The following is a 22873-nucleotide window of genomic DNA, read 5'->3' on the forward strand; positions in this document are numbered from 1 at the left end:
TCAAGGACAGAAATTACATGCTGGTTTTTTCTTCCCCCTAAGGAAGTGTGTCTTGGGATTTTCCCTTATTATTTTCGTTACTTTTTTTTCCCTCTTCTTTTTTTGGTGGTGGGGTGGTTATGTTTAAATGAAGTTGCTTTTACAACACCAAAGACTTAATCATCCATTTCCTATATAAAAGGTAGCTACTTTTTTGCATGGACCTCAAGTATATTATAGTATAGAGGTGGAATTTAAGGAAAGGTATTAAGCAGGCCGTGTTTTAGTTTATGGGCAAGTAATAAATTGTATCATTGTATCTTGAATGTATCATAGATAAGCTGCTATATAACGATTGCCACTTCAGGTAGCTGTGAAATTAGGTGATTAACTAGTTGTTACATAACCTTCTAATTTCTGTATAAGTCTAATTACATGAAATAGAAGTTGGTGTTTTGATTTTTTACTTTGCTTTTCTGTTTGGAGTGTAATTGTAACTACTGTAGTGTAAATGATGGAAAATAATTGCATATGTTAAAAAAACAAATAAACAGAAAAAAATAGCTGTGACAAGTTAAAAATGCTATAAATGAGATGCATAATAAAATGGTGGTGGCCACTTCATGGATTGAAAAGGCAGAGAGATAGATGAATTAGAAGACACAGTTATAGAAAGACAGGAAGCCAAGAAAAAGAGAAATTGATCCAGGAGCATGAAAAGAGAAATTGAGACCTGAGTGATACAATCAAACAGAATATCCATATCATAGGAATTCCTGAAGAAGAAAGAGAAAAAGGTCCTGAAAAGGTGCTTGCTCAAATTATAGTGAAGAGACATTGAAATCCAAGAGGCACAGAGAACTCCCCTCAGATGTAACTTGAATCGACCTCTGGCAAGACATATCATAGTGAAACTGGGAAAATACAAGGATAAAGAGAGAATTCTGAAAGCAGATAGGGATAAAAGGGTCATACAAAGGGAAACCTATCAGAGTGGTTATAGACCTATCTACTGACTCCTGGCAGGCCAGAAAGAAATGGCAGGAAATCTTCAATGTGATGAACAGGAAAAATATGCAGCCAAGAATTATTTATCCAGCAAGCATGTCATTCAGAATACAAGGAAAGATAAAGGTTTTCCCAAATAAACAAAAATTGAGAGAATTCATCACCACCAAACCAGCCCTACAAGAAATCCTAAGAGAGACTCTATCAGGGAAATGTTGCAAGGAACACAAGGTACTAGAGACACCACTACAAGCATGAACCCTATAGAGAACACAATGAATCTAAACCCATATTTTAAAATAATAACACTGAATGTAAATGGACTGAATGCTCCAATCAAAAGACATGGGGTAGCAGAATGGATTAAAAAAAAATCCATCTATTTTTGGTCTACAAGAGACTCATTTTAGACCTGAAGAAACTTTCAGAATGAAAGTAAGGGGATGCAGAAATATCTGTCATGCAACTGGAAGTCAAAAGACAGAGTAGCCACACTTATATCAGAGAAACTGGCCTTTAAAGTAAAGGCAGTAATAAAAGATGAAGAAGGACATTATATAATAATTACAGGGTCTCTCCATTGGGAAGAGCTAACAATTATAAACATTTATGCACTGAATTTGGAAGCTCCCAAATACATAAAAAAATTAACCACAAGTAGAAACAATTTTACTGATAAGAATGTGCTAATTGCAGGGGATTTTAATACTCCACTTACAGCAATGGATAGATCAACTAAACAGAAAATCACTAAAGAAACAATGGACCTGAAAAACACACTGGAACAGATGGATTTGACAGATATATTTAGAACTTTACATCCTGAGGTTAGGGAGTTCACTTTCTTCTTGAGTGCACATGGCCCATTCCCCAAGATAAATCGCATACTGGATCATGAAGCAGCCCTCCATAAATACAAACAAATTGAGATCATACCATTCACACTTTCAGATCACAATACTATGAAACTTGAAATCGATCACAGGAAAAAGTCTGGAAAACCTCCAAAAATATGGAGGTTAAAGACCACCCTACTAAAGAACAATTGGGCTAATCAGGCAATTAGAGAAGAAATTTAAAAAATACATAGAAACAAATTAAAATGAAAATATAATCCAAACTCTCTGGGATGCAGCAAAGGCAGTCCTAAGAGGAAAGAATATTGCAATCCAGGTCTATTTCAAGAAACTAGAAAAAGTGCAAATTCAAAATCTAACAGAGAACCTAAAGGAACTAGAAAGGAAGCAGCAAGAGCACCCCAAACCCAGCAGAATAAAAGAAATAATAAAGATAAGGGCAGAAATAAACAATATAGAATACACACACACACACACACAAAGCAGTTGAGCAGATCAGTGAAACCGAGAGTTGGTTTTTTGAAAAAAATAAACAAAATTGATAAACCTCTAGACAGGCTCCTTAGGAAGAAAAACAAGAACACCTAAATAGACAAAATAATGAATGAAAATGGATTAAAACCAATCCCAGATTCATGTATGGGTCCTAAGAAGATAAAGGGATATAAAAACAAAACAAAACAAACAAAAAACTAAAACCAACCCCTCAGAAATAGAAGCAATCATCAGGGAATACTGTGAAAAATTATATGCCAACGAACTGGACAACGTAGAAGAAATGGACAATACCTAAATACACATGCACTACCAAAATTCAAGTTCAAGAAAATCTGAATGGACCCATAACCAGTGAAGAAATCAAAATCTCCCAACGAATAAGAGCCTGGGGTCAGATGGCTTCCATGGGAAATTCTACCAGACATTTAAAGCAGTTAATACCCATCCTTCTCAAGCTATTCCAAAAAATAGAAATAGAAGGAAAACTTCTGGCCTCATTCTACGATGCCAGCATCACTTTGATTCCCAAACCAAGACAGAGACCCAACAAAAAGAGAACTACAGGGTAATATCCTTAATGGATACAGATGCAAAAATACTCAACAAGAGACTCCAAATCGACTTCAACAGCATATAAAAAGAAATATCCACCATGATCAAGTGGGATTAATTCCTGGGTTACAGGACTGGTTCAATATTCACAAATCCATCAATGTGATCCATCACATCAACAAAAGAAAAGATAAAAACCATATAATCCTGTTGATAGATGAAGAAAAAGCATTTGACAAAATACAGCATCCTTTCTTAATAAAAACCTCGAGAAAGTCAGGAGAGAAGGAACTTACTTAAACATCATAAAAGCCATTTATCATCCTAAATGGGGGAAAACTGAGAGCCTTCCCCCTGAATTCAGGAATATAACAGGGATGTCCACTCTCACCACTGTTGTTTAACATAATGCTGGAAGTCCTAGCATCAGCAATCAGACAACAAAAGGAAATAAAAGGCATCAGAATTCGCAAAGATGAAGTCAAACTTTCACTTTTTGCAGATGACATGATATTCTACATGGAAAACCCAACCGACTCCACCAGAAGCCTACTAGAACTGATCCATGGATTCAATAAAGTCACAGGGTATAAAATCAATGTACAGAAATCGGTTTCATTTTTATACACCAAAAATGAAGCTACAGAAAGAGAAATAAAGAAACTGATACTGTTCACAATTGCACAAAAAACTATAAAATACCTAGGAATAAACCTAACCAAAAATGTAAAAGACCTGTATGATGAAAATTATAGAAAAAAAATGAATTAAATTGAAAAAGACACAAAGAAATAGAAAAACATTCCATGCTCATGGATCGGAAGAATAAACATTTTTAAAATGTCATTATTACCCAAAGCAATCTACACATTCAATGCAATCCCAACCAAAATTGCACCTGCTTTCTTCTCAAAGCTAGAACAAACTATCCTAAAATTCATATGGAACCACAAAAACCCCCGAATAGCCAAAGTAACATTGAAGAAGAAAACCAAAATGGGAGGCATCACAATCCCAGACTTTAACCTCTACTACAAAGATGTCATCATCAAGACAGTCTGGTATTGGCACAAAAACAGACACATAGACCATTGGAATAGAGAACCCAGAACTGGACCCATAAGTGTATGGCCAATTAATCTTTAACAAAGCAGGAAAGAGTATCCAATGGAAAAAAAAGTTGTTTTTTTTTAACAGATGGTACTGGGAGTACTGGACAGCAACATGTAGAAGAATGAAATTAGACCACTTTCTTACACCATCCACAAAAATAAACTCAAAATGAATGAAGGACCTGAATTTGAGACAGGAAACCATAAAAATCCTTGAGAAGAAAGCAGAACAAACCTCCTTGACCTCAACTGCAGCAATTTCCTACTTGACACATCCCCAAAGGCAAGGGAATCAAGAGCAAAAATCAACTATTGGGACTTCATCAAGATAAAAAGCTTCTGCACAGCAAAGGAAACAATCAATAGAACTAACAGGCAACCTACAGAATGGGAAAAGATAGTTGCAAATGGCATATCGAATAAAGGGCTAGTATCCAAAATCTAGAAAGAACTCACCAAACTCCACACCCAAAAATAATCCAGTGAGGAAATGGGCACAAGACATGAACAGACACTTCTCCAAAAAGGACATCCAGATGGCCAACAGACCCATGAAACGATACTCAGCATCACTCATCATCAGAAATATAGAAATCAATAGATACCACCTCACACTTGTCACAGTGGCTAAAATGAACAAATCAGGAGACTACAGATGCTGGTGGTGGGAATGTAAGCTGGTACAGCAGCTCTGGAAAACACTGTGGAGGTTCCTCAAAAAATTAACAGTAGAACTCCTTTATGACCCAGCAAAAGCATCACTAGGGATTTACCCAAGGGATACAGGAGTGCTGACACATAGGGACACATGTACCCCAATGTTCATAGTGGCACTTTCAACAATAGCCAATTCATGGGAAGAGCCTAAATGTCCATCAACTGATGAATGGATCAAGATGTGGTTTGTATATACAATGGAATACTACATGGCAATGAGAAAGAATGAAATTTGGCCATTCATGGCATAGCGGATGGAACTTGAGGTGTCATGCTAAGTAAAATAAGTCAGGCAGAGAAGGACAGATACCATATTTTTTCACTCATATGTGAACAGGAGAAACTTAACGGAGGACCATGGGGAGGGGAAGAGGGGACAAAGAGTTTGGGAGGCAAATCATGAGAGACTCTTGAATACTGAAAACAAACCGAGGGTTGAAGTGGAAGGCGGAAAGGGCCTGATGGATATGGAGTAGGGCACTTGCTGGGATGAGCACTGGGTGTTATATGGAAACCAAGTTGATAATGAACTATAAAAAAAAATAAAAACAGAGAAGGGAGACAAAAACATGAAGACAATGAGGAGACTAATATCAGGAATAAGAAGACCAAACTGATAACTACTTGCTGAATGCCAAAATAATAATAATGTATCAAGAGGTTTATAATATGTAGAAGAAAAATATATAACAAGAATAGCAGTAAGATGTAGGACAAAAATAGCAGTAAAATATATAGCAATAATACTATGAAGAAGAGAAAATAAAAGGTAAAGAATACCTCCATATGATATTTCACCATATGTGAAATATCATTACATTATTTGAAAGTAGATTACTATAAATGAAAGTGTATATTATATCTTTGAATAACCTGTATAAGATTAAAACAAAGATGTATAGCTAATAAATCAACAGAGACAAAAACTAAATAATGGAAATACCTAATTAATTCAAAAAGAGAAAGAGAAAATAAAACAAAGGCTCATTAAACATATATAAGGCAAATAAAATGAAGATATATTTAAGCTAAATGTATTGATAATTACATTAAATGTAAATGGTATAAAAATTCTAATGAAAAGGCAGAGATTATTGGATTGGATAAAAAAGTAAGACCTGTCTTTAAAAATAACACTATAAATATAAAGACAAAGATAAGTAAATGTAAAGAAGATAAAAATATACCATAAAAACTCAGTTGAAGAAAGACTAGAATGGCAATATTAATATCATTGTATACTTGAAAATAAGAAGTATTATCAGAAAGAATGAGGGAAATTTCATAATGACTAAGGGACTTCAAGTAAAAATAAAAATCCTATGTTTAAAATACATGAGGCAAAATCTGATATAGCTGAGAGGTAAACTAGATAAATCCATAAGTAAAGTTGGAATTAGTATAAGTATAGGAGACTAAAACAAAATAATCACCCAAGTGGGCTCAAATGAAAGTTACAGAATGTGGAACTTAACAGCATAATATATAGTCTGTTCAAATATGCAGGGGACATTTGCTGAGATATTATATTGTGTGGCTATATATCAAATCTCAGTAAATGTAGAAGAAAGGATTTAAATCATACAAAATATGTTTTCTTAATTAAACTAAAAATCAATAGCAAGCAGATACCTAGAAAATCTCCCAAATATTTGGTAATTAGACAATACACTTCTGTATAACTCATGGTCAAAGAGAAAATCAGAAGAGATATTAGAAAATATTTTGAACTCATTAAACATAACAATACAGTGTGGAGGACACAACTAAAGTAGTACTTAGAGGAAACTTATAGCATTAAACTCATTTGAAAAGAAGAAAGTTCTCACATCAATGAACTAGGCATTCACCTTAAGAAATTAAAAAAGAAGATCAAACTAAACCCAAAGTAAGCATGAGAAACATGAGATAACAGCAGAAATCAGTAAAAAAGAAAACATGAAAACAATATAAAAAACACCACTAACAATGAAAAGGTTAATTAAAAGATCAATAGAATTGATAAACTCCAACACAGAATGAACAGGAAAACAAAAAACACATAAACTACAATATTAGGAATGAACAAAATGATATCATAAAAGATCCTATTGAAGGTAAAATATAAGAGATTATTATGAACAAATTTACATGAATATGTTTGCAAGCTTAGAGAAAATTACAGTAATTGGAGACAGGAAGAAATAGATAATCTAAAGAGCTCTATATCTGCTAAGGGGATTAAGTTTTTATAAAACACTTTCCTGCAAAGAAAACTCTAGGTCCAAGTGGCTTCACTGGTGAATTCAACCAAACATATAAGAAAGAAGTAATATCATTTTATAGAAGTCTCCCCATAAACAGAAGAATATTTCTTAATTCACTCTTTGAGGCCAACATTACCTCAAAACCAAAACCAACCAACCAATCAAACAAAAAACTAGAAGAAAATTAGAGACAACCCTTATAAAAATAGATGCAAAAGTCTTAAAAATATTTTAGCAAACCAAATACAGCAATATAGAAAAAAAGATAATAAAGTTGACCCTTGAACAATATGGGTTTGAATTGTGCAGGTTCACTTACACATGGATTTCTCAATACCATACAGTACTCTAAGTATTTTTTCTCTTCCTTATGATTTTTGAATAACGTTTTCTTTCTCTAGCTTACTTTATTGTAATAATACAATATGTAACAAATATAACATACAAAATATGTGTTAATCAACTGTTTCTGTTATTGGTAAAGCTTCCAGTCAACAGTAGTTATTAGTAGTTAAGTTTTGGGGGAGACAAAGTTTTTTCAACTGCACGGAGGTTGGTGAACCTAATCTCCACACTGTCAAGAGTCAACTGTATATACTTTAATAAAGTGGGTTTGTCCTAGGAATTCAATGTGATGTAGTTTTTGAAAGTGAATCAACTTAATGAATATATTAACTACTTTTTAAAAAACAGGATTATCAGGGCACCTGGGTGGCTTAGTTGGTTAAGCAGTCGACTTTCCCTCAGGCTTCATGATATCATGGCTTGAAGGCTCATGAGTTCGACCCCTCATCAGGCTCTGTGCTGAGAACTCAGAGCCTGGAGCCTGCTTCAGATTCTGTGTTCCCTCTCTGCCCCTTCCCTGCTCATGTTTTCTCAAAATAAATAAATATTTAAACAAACTTAAAAAACAGGATTTTCTTATTAGTACAGATGAAAGCTTTTAACAAAACTCAATACCCATTCATGACAAAATTCTTCAACCTAACAAAGGGTATTTAGAAAAACTTGTATTTTCTAGCATACTTAAGAGCATAATACTTAATAATTTCACTCCAATACTGAAAACAAGGAAAGGATGTCTGATATCATAACTTCTATCTAACATTATTCTGTCATTGTAATATGGCAAGAAAAAATTAAACCCATATGAGTTTGAAAAGAAACAAAATTGTGTTTATTTATAAATGTCATGGTCATCTATATTGAAAATCTTAAGGAATCTACAAAAATGCTGGTAGCACTTTTAAGTGAGTTTAGGAAGGTCATAGGATATGAGATAAATATACAAAAGTCAATTGTATTTCTATAGAGTAGCAATAAACAACTGGAAATTAACATTGCAGAAATGAAACTATTTATAAAAAAATAAAAAGTATTAAATACATAGGGATAAATTTAAAATATCCAAAACTGTACCTTGAAAACAATATAAAATTGCAAAAAAAATTACAGATCACTTAACTATAGACTTAAATCATGTTCACAGACATATTTAATACTGAGTTTTCAACCTTCACAAAATGAGCTCTTGATTCACCTCCACCCAAAATACAGTAAAATCTGACAAGTTGATTCTAAAATGTAAATGGAAATGCACAGTCCCTAATATAGCCAAAACAATTAAAAAAAAACATTTCAAGGTTTACTATGCTATAATAATCAAGACAGTGTGTTATCACCATTAAAGTATACATATCTCAACAAACAAGCCAACAATGAGACAGGATTCTACCAAATACCTAAAAAAGAATTAATAGTAATCCTTCTCAAAATTCTTCCAAAAATAGAAGAGGAGATACTAATTCTAAATCCATTTTGTGAGGCTAGAATTACTATGATACCAAACCAGACAAGGATGCCACAACAAAAGGCCAATATCCTAATGAGCACAGATGCAAAAATCCTTACCAAAATACAGTAAAACCATTTTTGAGCATAATTTGTTCTGGAAACGTGCTTGTAACCCAAAGCACCTGTATATCAAAGCAAATTTCAAGAACCATTGGTTCAGTTGTTCAGGTACTAATCATATTACAAGACCTCATTTACCAAGTTAAAATTTATTAGAAATGTTTGCTTGTCTTGTGGAACACTCGGAGAACAAGTTACTTGCAATCCAAGGATTTACTGTATTAGCAAACCAATGGTGTTATATATGTTAGTGATGAATCACTAAATTCTAATCCTGAAACCAATGTTACACTATAGGTCAATTAACTAGAATTTAAATAAAAACTTAAAAACATAGAAAAAGTAAAGAAAATATTATTAGAAAATTAAACTCAACATTACACTAAAATGATCATTCACTAGGATTAAGTGGGGTTTATTCCAGCAATGCAAGGATGGGTTAACATCCATAAATCAGTCAACATGATAGACCACACTAACAAAATTAATACCAATCACATGATCCTTTCAGCATAGAGAAAGCATCCGAAAGAAATTCAATATCCATATATTATAAAAGTCTTCAACAAGGTGGGTATAAAGGGAATGCACCTCAAGATACTGAAGGTCATGTATGACAAGCCTACAACTAACATACTCAGTGGTGAAAAGCTGGAAGGTTTTCCTCTAAGATCAGGAACAAGATAAGGATGTTCACTCTCATCACTTTTATCAACACACTACTGCAAGTCTTAGCCACAGCAATTAGGCAAGAAAGAGAAATAAGAGGTATTTGCTTCAAAAAGAATAAAATGGCTAGGAATACATATATCAGCAGAGTTTGAAAGACCCATACACTGAAAACTGTAAGACATTGATGAAATGAATAAGACACAATTAAATAGATATTATGTGCTCATGGATTGGAAGAACATTAAAATTGTTAAAATGCCCATAATCTACAGATCCAATGCAATTCATATCAAAATTCCAATGGCATTTTTCACAGAAACAGAAAAAGCAATCCTAAAATTTTATGGAACCACAATAGACCTTAAATAGTCAAAGCGATCTTGTGAAAAAAGAACATTATGGGGGCATCACTCTCCCTCATAGAACCACATAGAAAATCTTTGAATTTTCATTAAAATAAGTTTATGATCTCATTTATACAGAGTCTAAACACAAACAAACAAACAAAACCTCTAAGGTAACAGATACAGAGAACATATAGTAGTTTCCAGAGGTGGGGGCTGCAAATGAGTGAAATGGGTGAATGTGGTCAAAAGGTACAGATTTCCAACTATAAAATAAATGTCAAATAAAGGAACAAACTACTGACATATGCTGACATATGTTGTTCCATAAATTAATTTCAATCACATTAACCTTAATGGAAAAAGCCAGACAGAAAACGCTAAATAGTGAATGATTCTATTTGCATGAGATTCTAAAACAGGTGAAAGTATAGTGGTAGAAAGCAGGTTAGAGGTTGCCAAGGGAGTCATTATAAAAGTCATGAGGAAACTTTCTGGAGGATGAAAATGTTCTATATCATCATTATGGTGATAGTTACTATATACACTTAACATAACTTGTCAAATTAATTTAAAATTGTTGGGTAGTGCCTGGGTGGCTCAGTCTATTGTGTCTGACTTGATAGCTGCTCAGGTTGTGATTGCATGGTTTGTGGGTCTGGGCCCCCAAGGTGGGCTCTGCACTGACAGCATGGAGCCTGCTTGGGATTTTTCTCTCTCCCTCCCTCTCTCTGCTCCTCCTCTCTCACTCTCTCTCAAAAATGAATCAACTTAAGAAAAAAGAATGTGAAATGTCTGATCAACATTTAAAAAAATAAAATAAAATTGCTGGATTGGATGTAAATTATACCTCAATAAAGCTGACAAAAACTTCCCATAATCCCATCACCCAAAGAAAAACACTGTTACTATTATGACATAATTTCTTTAGTTTTCATTAGTATTTAATATACCTGAACTCCCATTTATCTGGATACTTGATATCCTATATTTACCAATTTTTAAAATACAATCTTTGTGCTCTATTACCTACTTTCAAAGACTAGTTTTTAGTGAATAATTTCCTTATTCATTCTTCTATCATTGGATATTTGCCTATTATAAATAACAAAAAATAGGAAAACACATTTATGCATATGGGTTTTTTTCTCTGTAATTTTCTAAAGCCCAGTTCTGCATACTACTTTAACTGAACACTGGAACAGCTTTCTAAGTGCCCTACCTACTCTCTACTGGTCCCTACTTTCATTCCTCCCATGCTGTTGCCAGGGTTACTTCCCAAATACAACTGATGACATCACTCCCCAGTTTATAACTTCAGTTGGCCTTCTGTTGCCTATAGGGTGAAACCATGGTTCCCTCTTGAAACACAAATGTCCTAGGATAAGCAAACCTCCACCCTCAACACACTCCCTGTTAGGGGTTGAACTGTGCCTTTCATAAAAGAGATGTTGACGTTTTAACCTCAGAATGTGACTTTATTTGGAAATAAGGTAACTGCAGATTAACTAGTTAAGATAAAACCATACTGAAGTAGGGCTGGCTTTTAATTCTATGCATTTTAGTGTCCTTAGGAAAAAACTTCCCTGTGAAGACATAGAGACACAGAGAGAATGCAGGTGAAAATGAAGACAGAGATTTGAGGGATGCATCTACAAGCCACAGAATGTCAAGGATTGCTGGCTGCCACAAGAATTTGGGAGAAATACATGGGACAGATGCCCCCTCAGAGTCCTCAAAAGGAAAAGATTCTTTTCATATTTTGATTTTTGACTTTGAGCCTCCAGAACAGTAAGAGAACCCATTTCTGTTGTTTTAAGCCATCCAGTTTGTGCCACTTTGTTACAGCACTCCTACGAAACTAATACATACTATATGTTCCTATCACACTGATCATCCTTTATTTTCACAGCTTAGCCCACACTGTTCTACACCTCCCTCCAACTCAACTCCTTTGCCTGGAATACTTAAGATTTTATTTCTGGATCTCCTTTTGTATGAAACCTTCTGTGTGCTTCCATTTTGCTTCAGGAAGTTGGCAGCATGGACACTCCCACTGTAAACTGTACTTAGTATCTTACAGTATAATTACCAACTTCAACATACTATGAGATTTTTGAGAGCAGAGATCACATTTTACTTATTTTTGTACCCTCAATGCCTTGTCTGGTGAGTAATGAAATCTTAATACATCCTGTAAAAGGTACATAACATGGTATACAAACTTTGGAATGAGTGAATTAGGCAGACCAGATAAGGTTTAAAATCCAGACTCCACCAATTAGCAGTTACTGGGTAATCTTGGGCAAGTTGCATAACTTCTATGAACCTCAATATGTTCATCTATAAAACTGGGGCCATAATTTCCTTCTGGTGGATTATGAGAAACTGATGAGTTGTCATATGTGATTATACCTACACACCTAATAGGCATTTAGTAAATGTATACCATTTTTTTAAATCCAACTATTGTATTTTTTGTTGGATAATAGGTAAGATTACAAAGATAAAGTTAGTGTAAATATCTCCAAATAGAAGGCAATTATTATACAATTTATTTTTAAAAAATGAGACATACATCATTCACAAATTATTGACAGAAGCATTTAAAAAATCTTTGAATTTTAATGAGAATAACCACAATCCTGGTATTCTGTCTGGAGAACACTGAGGACTTTGATTTGATTATTGAGGGCAAATCAATTTTTGGCAATGAAAGTGAAAAGAAAAAAAGCGAGAAAAAAACCCCAAAAATGAAGAAAAGAGAAAGATAATCTGCTTCCTGAAAAGTCTCTGCTAACATCTAGCTCACTAGTGACTCATTTTCCCCTCTAGGGAGAGAAGCTAATTTAGGCCATAATTTGGAATATTTCCAAATAAAAATGAACACCGAGGAAAGAGCGACACTGTGGTTCAAGCCCGGAGCTGTAGGCTCACAGTGTACCTCAAGGGTCCCCAGAGGCCCTGTTATCACAAAGGTAGTGGGCTTCTGTCAAGGTCTGAACCCCACACATAGGCCTTTCCCAGCTGACACAGATTGGTTCCAAATGGAGCCCTATTATTTCTCTCGAAAGGGCAACAAAATAAACACATCAACCCCATCCTTCAGAGGTCTTGTAAACTACTTATATCTATTCTCAACATTTCTGTATCTAGCAGTTTCCCAAAAATAAAGTGTATTTGTTTTCTTAAATGTAACTTGTCAATCCTAGAGGATAAGCCTGACACCACTAAGCAGAGCTCCATCAGAAGTGACACACTTTTACGGAACATCACTGTCTCAAAGCATTATAAATGGGGCTTGGGATGAGTTTAACAGTCCTTTACGATAAAGTTAATATCTCTGAAGCAGAAGAAAACAAACAGGGATACAAATAATACATGATCTAGCAATAAATTTTAGAAGCTAAGAGTGCCCGTTTAACTCCTGGGTTTGCCACTTTCTAGCTACTTCCCCAGTTTCCTCATCTATCACACGAGGATAATAACAGTACCTTCCTCAATGCTGCTATAAAAATTAACTGAGAGATATTATAGATCTTAGTTCTTAGAATGATGTCTAGCACATAGGAAGCCATCAATAAGCATATGCTATTATTACAGTTGTTATTATTGCCATTGCAGATTTCTGCAAAAAGCATAGACCTATCTACAAAGAAACACCTGGAGTAAATCATTCTTTTTTCAAATGATTACATTTCTGGGAACATACAAGATTTAAGCAGTAACTTGTCAACTTAGACAAAGAAATACAGACAAAATTATTCCAGGCTTGCCTTGCCTGAAATGGTCCTAAAGTGTTCCCTTCTGCCCAAAGGTTATTACAATACATCTATCAGATTCTTACTGGATACTCTCCAAAACTCAAGGACTATCAAATCTCCAACCCATCCACTTGCAACTCAGAAGTTTCTCAGCTCCATGTTCCAGGCAGCCACTCCCAATCAACTGAGGTTAGTATGGATAAAATACACTTATTTGTTATCACCAGCATAAGACATTCCAACATGCAAAGAAGTGATGCAATCCCCTTTATAATGGTGGTACTGGGTGAGGGGTTGAGGACATGATGACCTCTGCACTATAGACAAACATAATACCAGAATTTTACTTCTCTATAGTCTCAGAGGATAAACTAGGAGAAGAAAACATCATTTTGGTAAAAATTGGTTAAATACCATAGTGGATAATAGATATTTATGTGTTAATTCCTCCAGAAAAATACTCTCTATGCAGAAGAATTCATTACATAGTAGACTCATGGCCCAAAGCATAGCTGCCCAATGTGTATGCCAAGAAAAGATTATAGGTGTGCATGAGGTAATGATCCCTCAACGCTTCAGGCAGGTAAGGTGCTTAGGGCAGTATTATTCCTGGCCATGAGCAGACTCATTCATGTACATGAGGATGCTGTGAAAACAGTATCATTTCATATGTATGTCATAACTGAAAAAAGTTTGGTAACCCCTGGTTTAATAAATAAAGACATTTTCTAAAATATCCTCATTTGTAACCATGGCAAAGCTTAAGCACTGGATGGCTTATACTTCCTGATCATGGTTGCCAATACAAGTATGTTCTAGAAAAACCAGATACACAATTCTTGATCTGAGAGTTCAGTCCCATAACCAAAATTCTGTTATGATTAGATTCTTTTATTTGCAAGAGACAGAAATTCACTAAGGGGTAGCACAGATAATGAGGGCTTTTCACAAGGTCTGACAATGGAGGCACCCCCTGGTGATTAAAAGACTGAGTCTATTCAAAGACAGGATATAAAAGAGAGCAGTTCAAGAGACTTCAGCCACAGAAGATCCTAGGTCTTTAGCCTGACACTCCACTAATAACACAACTTGGCTATGTTCTTTGTTTCTGGGGGACTCTCTTGCATTTCTTCCCAGTTGGCTACCAGTTAGCTTCTGGACCCTCTACTTTCTATCTTTTCCACTAGTACTTTGCTTTTGCTTATTTCAAGGTTCTGAAACCTTCAACCTGCTCATTAATTCTTCCTACTTCTACTTTATGTTCAATCTCAATTTCCTTCTCTCTCCCTCCTGCCCTCTCTGCACATTTCAGCAATTCCTATTGCTAACACTCTGCCTCCCTCCACATTTTCCAATCCATATTCTTTAGAATAAGACTGTGGGTGATCGTGCCAGTTACATTTTGGACAGAACTTCAGGTCTTCTCCCAGGCCACTTACTAACCTATGGTTTGACTAAGATTTTGGGTCCCATGCCCACTGACACAGGGGCTAGAGCTACAGGTTTAAAAATACATCCCTTTGGGGTGCGTGGGGTGGCTCAGTCTGTTAAGTGTCTGACCAGCTCAGGTCATGACCTTATCGTTCGTGGGTTCGAGCCCCGTGTCGGGTTCTGTGCTGACAACTTGGATCCTGGAGCCTGCTTCAGATTCTGTGTGTGTGTGTCTCTCTGTCTGCCCCTCCCCTCCTCTTACTCACTCTCTCCCTCAAAAATAAACATTAAAAATTAAAAAAAAATATGTCCCTTCAACAGAGATGTAGTGGGAGAGACAATTTTCCTTTCAATATCTCTAGGTAGGGAAGACAAAACATATCTAGAACAAGCCTCCTTAAGAGACCAAGGCTTTTAAATGTCCAGTTGTCAAAAAGACTATTTAAACACATTCCTTGTCTTACAAAGAAACCATTTTGATAATTTCCTTCTCTTTCCCTTCTTTTTCCCATCCATCCATCCAACAGATATGAATCTGTCTTTAAAAATGTGTTAAATCTTCAATAACCGTAATGATTCTTGAGGAAGATGAGCCTACTAGGGGAGATAAAGTGTGTATGCAGCTGATTTTAAGTGTCCAAAGAAGGCCAGAAGTCAAATGTTATGAAATTCAAAGGAGGAAGATGATAATTCAGTTAGCCTCTGAAAGATAGAGAAGATCTGATATTCATTCCAGTCATAAGGAACAACTTGAGTGTAAGTTAATAATATTAAGCGTTCAGTTAGCAGAGTTTTGTAACATCAAAATTGAGATTCTGGCATTTTAATTTCTAGGAGAAATGCATAATAATTGTGAAAAATTCAAACCAAATTGAAAATACATGGCATAAAAACCTGTCTTTCATCACTGCTCACCTACCTTTTCCCTTACCCATCACTGCTCACTTAACCTCTCTCCAAAGTTAGCCACAATTGTTTACTATGAATTTGTCCAGACTCTTCTCTATACTACTAAATGAAAACTTTATAATGATTTGATGAGAAAGATACTATGAAACTCATTTTACAAAGAAGAAGGTTAAGTACTTTCTTTGGGTTAAGAAATTATTTCAGTGAATGTTCCATCACACCTTGTTATTATGGAGCTGTTGACTTAAACTGATGTAGAAGGACTCAATTTAGCTTTGTAAGGAGCTCTCGTTTACAGGGGTCATTTTAACCAGAACTGAAGGAAAGCCAGAGGTGGGTACTCTTACATTAGCTGGATGAAAAGATTCCACTCATAGCAGAAAGTCCGATACATACTTCTATAACTACTTAGATCTCACTAGAATTTTTGATTTAACTCTAAACTTTATTTTTGTCTCCAACAGAAGGTGAATTTTACATTAATAATAAAATGTTAATGAAAATGTTGAAGGTTTAAGAGAAATATTTCTCCTCCATTACATTATTCTTTACATAAATAAACGAATTATTTATCAGCTTGTGTCTAACTGAATTTACTCAAGTTGCTTCTTTTCACATCCACATGACAAAGTCAGATTTCTGAAGGAACATATTATAAAGCATATAAGGGGAACTGAAGTCACATGGATGCAGGACACTTACCCCAGACTGCCATGAAAACAGCAAAGAAGACAGTAGCTCCATTGTCAAAGAGGTGAGTTACCTGGGAACATTATGAATCATAGTTAAACTAGTTTCTCATATACTATATTTCAATTCACATTTTTTCAAGTTCTATATAAATAAATGAATGTTGCAGGGTTTCTTTGGGAGATATTAATTTTGGATCATAATCAAGAAGCCAGTTCCTCCAACTGTGAAGTAGTTTGGATATGCAAGAGAGAATCTGTACAATTCATGTGGGTATCATCTAGTTGAACATTAATTAGCAGCTTAAATAGTGCTAAGAATTTTCTTTTGTACACCATGAAAACTATTATATGTGCACATATGTATATGGATATATTTATATTTAAGACCAGGAAGGTATTATTGTCACCGCTTTAAAGTCTTTTGATTTCTATTTTTAATGCCTCATTTATTCACTTTGGAAACATGGATATTTTCTTTGTGCAGTCTGAGCAAACATTTTTCTGGGCTGCCCTCTGGATTTTAGTATTACAAAGAGAGCAGCCCATTAACAAAATCCACTTCCACCTTTAGTAAAGCCTTGGGTAATGATCGTATTTATCTATTACGTGCAACAAAAATACTTTATCTAGCAAACACTTTATTGCTAGAATAATATATTCTATCGCAAACACCACAGCAGAAAGCAAAGATATTCATCTTGCAAAACTGCCATGCTCATTTCCGCCTCCTGGATAAATCACAGCAATGTAATGCCAAATTGAAATGATTACTGATACATTCACAAAGCACAACCTTTTTGGGGGTGCTTTATAGCTCTCTATAAAGTATACTTTACAGTCCCTTTGAGAATGTGCCAACTATAAATAGGTCTTTTCCTGTTACTTCAGATTGTGAAGTAGTTCAAAATTTTCCAAAACTTTATGCTTTCTTTTTTCTTTGAACATAGGCGAGATGAACAGCATTCAAATACCTAATGTAGACAAAAGGCAAAAGCCAATTTATTTCATACACTGGGGGGGACTGTTACCTTACATATTGCATAGTGCATAGTGCACTGAGCATTAGGTCAAGCCCGAGAGCTCCAGTGGTATGTGGCTGGTCTGTGCTATTAGGGGATTTATGAGGAGTTGGTGGAAGTTGTAGCCTGCCCCATCAGTGTAGATTCTGCAATCAATTGTGGTGGTCATTGTTTATGGCTGTTCACAGAATCTTTCCTCCCTTCTCCTGGTAATAGATCTCTCTCATGTAGGTCACGCGGGGGCATGTGGCACAAACAGAACCAGAGTCCCTCCCTGGGACTGATATATAAACATTTGGAGAGAGACATTTTTCTACTGCAGTTATTTAGGAACACGTGAATCAGGAGAGGTGAGTTAATAAGGACTTCTGGTTCCTACTAAAATGTAAGTTAAAATAGACTGATGACTCCCCATGCCAAAATCAGCCCTGGTGAAGCAAGATAGTAGATTTGGGGAACTAACAAAACACAAAAACAAAGACTCTGAGAAACCCCAAGGGAAAAATGGAAAGTTGCCTTGAAATGGTGTGTGTGTGTGTGTTTGTGTGTGTGTATGTGTTTAGGTGGAGATAGTTAGTGGGCAGTTCCCAAGCAGTGTGGGAGCTCAGCCTGAAGAAATATATAAGTTCTACTCCAGTCTCTTCCTCTATAATCACGGGACAGTTAGTCTCCCCCATCAAATCACCTGCAACACGCCAAGCTGCAGGTGCTTGGGGTAATATGAGGATGCTCAGAGTTCTGCCTGGTTGAGGAGACTGAAAAAATGCTGCCTTGCCAGCTGTCCTTATGAATTCTCTCCTCAGTCCACCTCCTCTTAAACTCCAGGGCTGGTAGATTACAATCAAGGGAGAGTGGCTCCACCCAATTCTGTTTTGTTCTAAGCAGGCTTAAAAAGGAAACTCTGACCAAAAAGTCCTTTGGAAAAGTATAGCACATAGTGGTGCCTAGGACACATCGTCCTCTCCTGTAAAATCACCAGGACTGACAGCTGAGTCCTGACTTGGCCTGTGACTGTTACTCAAAGTGGTTTGTCCCACAGACAAACATGCATGGGCCAAAACCATGAAGTATTTGGGGAAGACATCTGCCTCCAAAGAATTCCAAGCCAGGCAACATACAGGTTCTGAAAAGACATTCTATAATGGCAGACCAATAATTTTTACAAAAATATGCCTGAGGAGACAAAGAAAGAAAGATATAAGACTTGTGCTGTGGCAGTCAGCAGCCACCTTCCCAAGCATGTGATGAGAACCTGTCTGCAGAATGAGCATGTAGACAGGTGGCCAAGGAGCGACATCTGGGGGCCTCGAGGCCCAGTTCTGGGCTGTGAGGCCCTTGTTCCCAGACATTGTGAGCTTCCGGTATCTTTTTCAGTGAAACACGCCAATAAGTCCTTTCTGCTGACCTTGCAAATGTAAAGGTTGAGAGTAAGCATTCCTGACCAGCAGAACAGCCATTGATTAGATTGGATCTGGGCTCGGATTTGATCCAATATTCCAATGTATCCTCAGTTCCATGAAATCAGTTTGGCATTTCTAATAAATGTTTCTAAAGGAAACTCTATATAACCTCAATTCTTTCCTTTTGTGGCTTTTTAAGCTTTCATTTTATTAAGTTTTTAAAGGCAAGACAAATTCTAAAATCTAGAATCTAAACATCTGGTAGCCTCAGTGTGGCACAATGACAAGCTTTCCAGTCAGATAAACCAAGGCCCAGCTACTCACTGCTGTGTGACCGTGGATAAGTACTTTTTACCTGAGTAAAATCAGAGTAATAACATCTGCTTTGAAGTTGCTATAAGAATTAGAAATAAAAAGATAGGTTGCCTAGCTACTCTGATATCTATAGCCTAGCTATTATTATACTATTACTATCCGAGGTCTTATGTCAGTAGGATAACTGCTCAGCTAGCACCTATAAAATCGGAGTACTCTAAACTATCCATGATGATCCTTTAAAGGAATTATCATGGCTCTCCTAAAGAGAGAACTTCACTCGAGTCCTATCTTTCCACATAGAAAACAAATAATCCCAAGCAACAATAACAACAAAAAAATTGGTTTTCTGAGATTCCCAAAAAGCAGAAGTTTTACACCTGGTCATTCAAGCTTAAGTCATAATCTTTAAACAAAACTATACTGCTAACAAAATTCTTTTGATTCTCACCAAACCAGTATTTCCCAAGCTTGTCTCACTTGCTCGGGTCTATGTATGTTCTCCAAAGACAGGGAGAGCGTTTTGTGCTTTTTTGGTCCCTTGCAGCACTAAGCCAAATCTTCCTAAAATGACAGCTGCCTGCCTGCTATGGTTTGGGCTCCACCCACATGGACTGGCCACCTGTGTGTTGTCGGTATCATGGATAGGTGGGCTCCTGGGCCATCTACCAAATGTTCTCAAATACAATGAACAAAACTCTGCCATGCCAACCGTATAATTAGATAGATCCAAGCTACAGGGATTGCAGACATTCAATAGAGTCTATCAATCCTTTTTGTATCTGAAATCTGGGCAAATTGACAAGCAGTGGCGTCAGATAAGTCTTCAGCAGCCCATATTCCAACTGCTGCTTTGCATTAGTGAGACTGACTGTAAATAAAAAATAAGGAATTGGATATATGTGTCTAAAGTTTTAATAAAAGCATAACATGGGAAAGAAACCTGCAATTATATATAATAGACATAATGATGTTATGTATTTGTTCTTTTCAAAGAACTTTTCCATATAGGTCTATTTTCTTTGGTCTTCAAGATATACCATGGAGTAGAGAAGGCAGCTATCACTGTGTGCAGTTAAGAGACGAAAAAGCTCAACCTCAAACAGACTGTCCATGTGCAAGGTCAAGAGTGTAAGTAGCTGAGCTAGTCTTGAATCTAAAATTTTTTTGACAATAATAATGATGAAAGAAGAAAATGACAGTGGCTCTCATTTACGAATATCTTATACATTTTATCCTATTTCTTATAACCATTGTGTGAAACAATCATCATGTTCTCCATTTTATACATAAGAAAACTGTGGCTCAAAGAGGTTAAATAACTTGTCGCTGGACTGACAAGTGGTAAAGAGCAGAGTCAAGATTTGAATCAGACTCTAACAGTTGTACTCTTTGCAGTATGCACACTGCAGCTTCTTGTGATAATAATCAGAGCTAATACATTTTAAAATACACACACCATAGAAAACATACCTGAATTAGAATACCAAGTGACAGAGGTAACTCTCTCCTCAACATAAACTTGAGAATCAAGTTATGTTCAGAATCAGATATGACAAAGAGAATACAGTTACCCTCTGTTCCTCAGGAAAATGTATGAAAGATTCAATCCACCTAAAATGCTGCAGATTTGAAATTACCTTGGCATAAACGCAGCTGTCTGACAGCCTCATGAATGGACAGTATTTGTCGCACACAGGACACATGATGATATCTGTGGCTTGGCAGACTTCTTTACTGGAAAAGAGAACAGAAAAGGACTACTTTTTAATGACATAAGAGCATGTTTTTTCTATCCAATTTCACCAGAATATTCAACCACTAAATAAGACCCAGTAGATCAGATTTTTGTTCCTATTAGTGTCCTAGCCTTATCTGTTATTAATGTAAACAAGTGCCTGCACATTTTAGTAATTTGATAAACCTACTTATTTATGAGGCTGTTTCTTGGATTTACATATTAATAAGTTACACTATGAAAATACATGAAGCAAAACATTAGCTGTTATACCCTAAATTACACAAAAGTCATTCACAATATTGCACAGATTTGAAGAAATTTTGCATTGAATTTTAGGAACAATAAGGTACATTAAAGTGCCCACCTCAAACTCTATGCTCATTGTAAGTGAAAACTAATAATGGAGGAATAAATAAAAATATGATGTATTAGTTCTGGAGGAAAACTACATACCCATTAACAATTTTACCAAAAAGAAAAAATTTTTAAATTTTTTAAATGTTTTATTTGAGAAAGAGAGAGAGAGAGACAGAGAGAGAGAGAGAGTGCGAGCGAGAGAGAACGTGAGCAGGGGAGGGTCAGAGAGAGAGGGAGACAAAGAATCCGAAACAGGCTCCAGGCTCTGAGCTAGCAGTCCGCACAGAGCCCCACAGGGGGCTCGAACCCACGAACTGTGAGATCATGACCTGAGCTGAAGCCAGACACTTAACCGACTGAGCACCCAGGCGCCCCTAAAATGTAAAATATTTTTATAGGCAAGAGAATCAATCAATCCCTTTTACTTTTGTAATCACTTCTAAAAGGCACATTTATTATTTAAGATCACCATCCAGCCTGGCAATAAACTCTCTATAAATAACCTTAAACTATATTCTGATGAGAGAGCTAATAATCCTCAACACTGAATCATTCTCAAGGCCCCAACAAGTTGGTAAGATGTCTTTCTGATTTAGCTTCAAGGGGTCCTTGTAAAAACAGAGAATTCATAAAAAAAAGATTGTGAACCTGCCACTTTGCAATATTAGCATAAAAATAAAAGGTAAAAAGTCAGAAGGAGAGCAACTTTTAGCCAGTGAATGAAAGTGATTTTTTTCTGTGGACACAGAGTGGCTTATATGTCCACAAATGTAAACACTGCTACCCTGGCACATGAAGATACAGCAGCATGGGCAACGGACGGAAGATCTAGTGAACTGAGCCTTTTTAAAAAAAAGTATAGTTTATTGTCAAGTTGGTTTCCATATAACACCCAGTGCTCATCCCAACAAGTGCCCTCCTCCATGCCCCTCTCCCCCACCCCCATCAACCCTCAGTTTGTTCTCAGTATTTAAGAGTCTCTTATGGTTTGCCTCCCTCCCTCTCCCCTATGGTCCTCTGTTAAGTTTCTCCTGTTCCACATATGAGTGAACACATATGGTATCTGTCTTTCTCTGCCTGACTTATTTCACTCAGCGCAATACCCTCAAGTTCCATCCAAGTTGCTACAAATGGCCAGATTTTATTCTTTCTCATTGCCATGTAGTATTCTGTGGTGTATATAAACCATATCTTCTTAATCCATTCATCAGTTGACGGACATTTAGGCCATTTCCATAATTTGGTTATTGTTGAAAGTGCTGCTATGAACAGAGCTTTTTGAATTCTTCCAGGAGTGACTGAGAAGGAAGTTAGAAGGAAAAGCAGCCCCATGATATGCAAACATC

The 22873-nt window shown here is 36.0% G+C and overlaps 1 protein-coding gene across 2 annotated transcripts in view; it reads right to left on the bottom strand.

Annotated features, from left to right (window-relative positions):
• The window catches only part of ANO4 (anoctamin 4), a 229315-nt gene that overhangs the window by 70558 nt on the left and 135884 nt on the right, over window positions 1-22873 (bottom strand). For both annotated transcript variants that reach the window (XM_029955757.1, XM_029955756.1), the window contains 2 exons: window positions 21070-21166; window positions 16706-16766 (listed from right to left, as the gene is read on the bottom strand). In XM_029955757.1, coding sequence (XP_029811617.1) covers window positions 16706-16766; window positions 21070-21166 — 158 coding nt within the window. The remainder of the gene's footprint in view (window positions 1-16705; window positions 16767-21069; window positions 21167-22873) is intronic.

This window comes from Suricata suricatta, chromosome 10 (genome assembly GCF_006229205.1).
Source record: "Suricata suricatta isolate VVHF042 chromosome 10, meerkat_22Aug2017_6uvM2_HiC, whole genome shotgun sequence".
In the NCBI taxonomy this organism is placed as follows: domain Eukaryota; kingdom Metazoa; phylum Chordata; class Mammalia; order Carnivora; family Herpestidae; genus Suricata; species Suricata suricatta.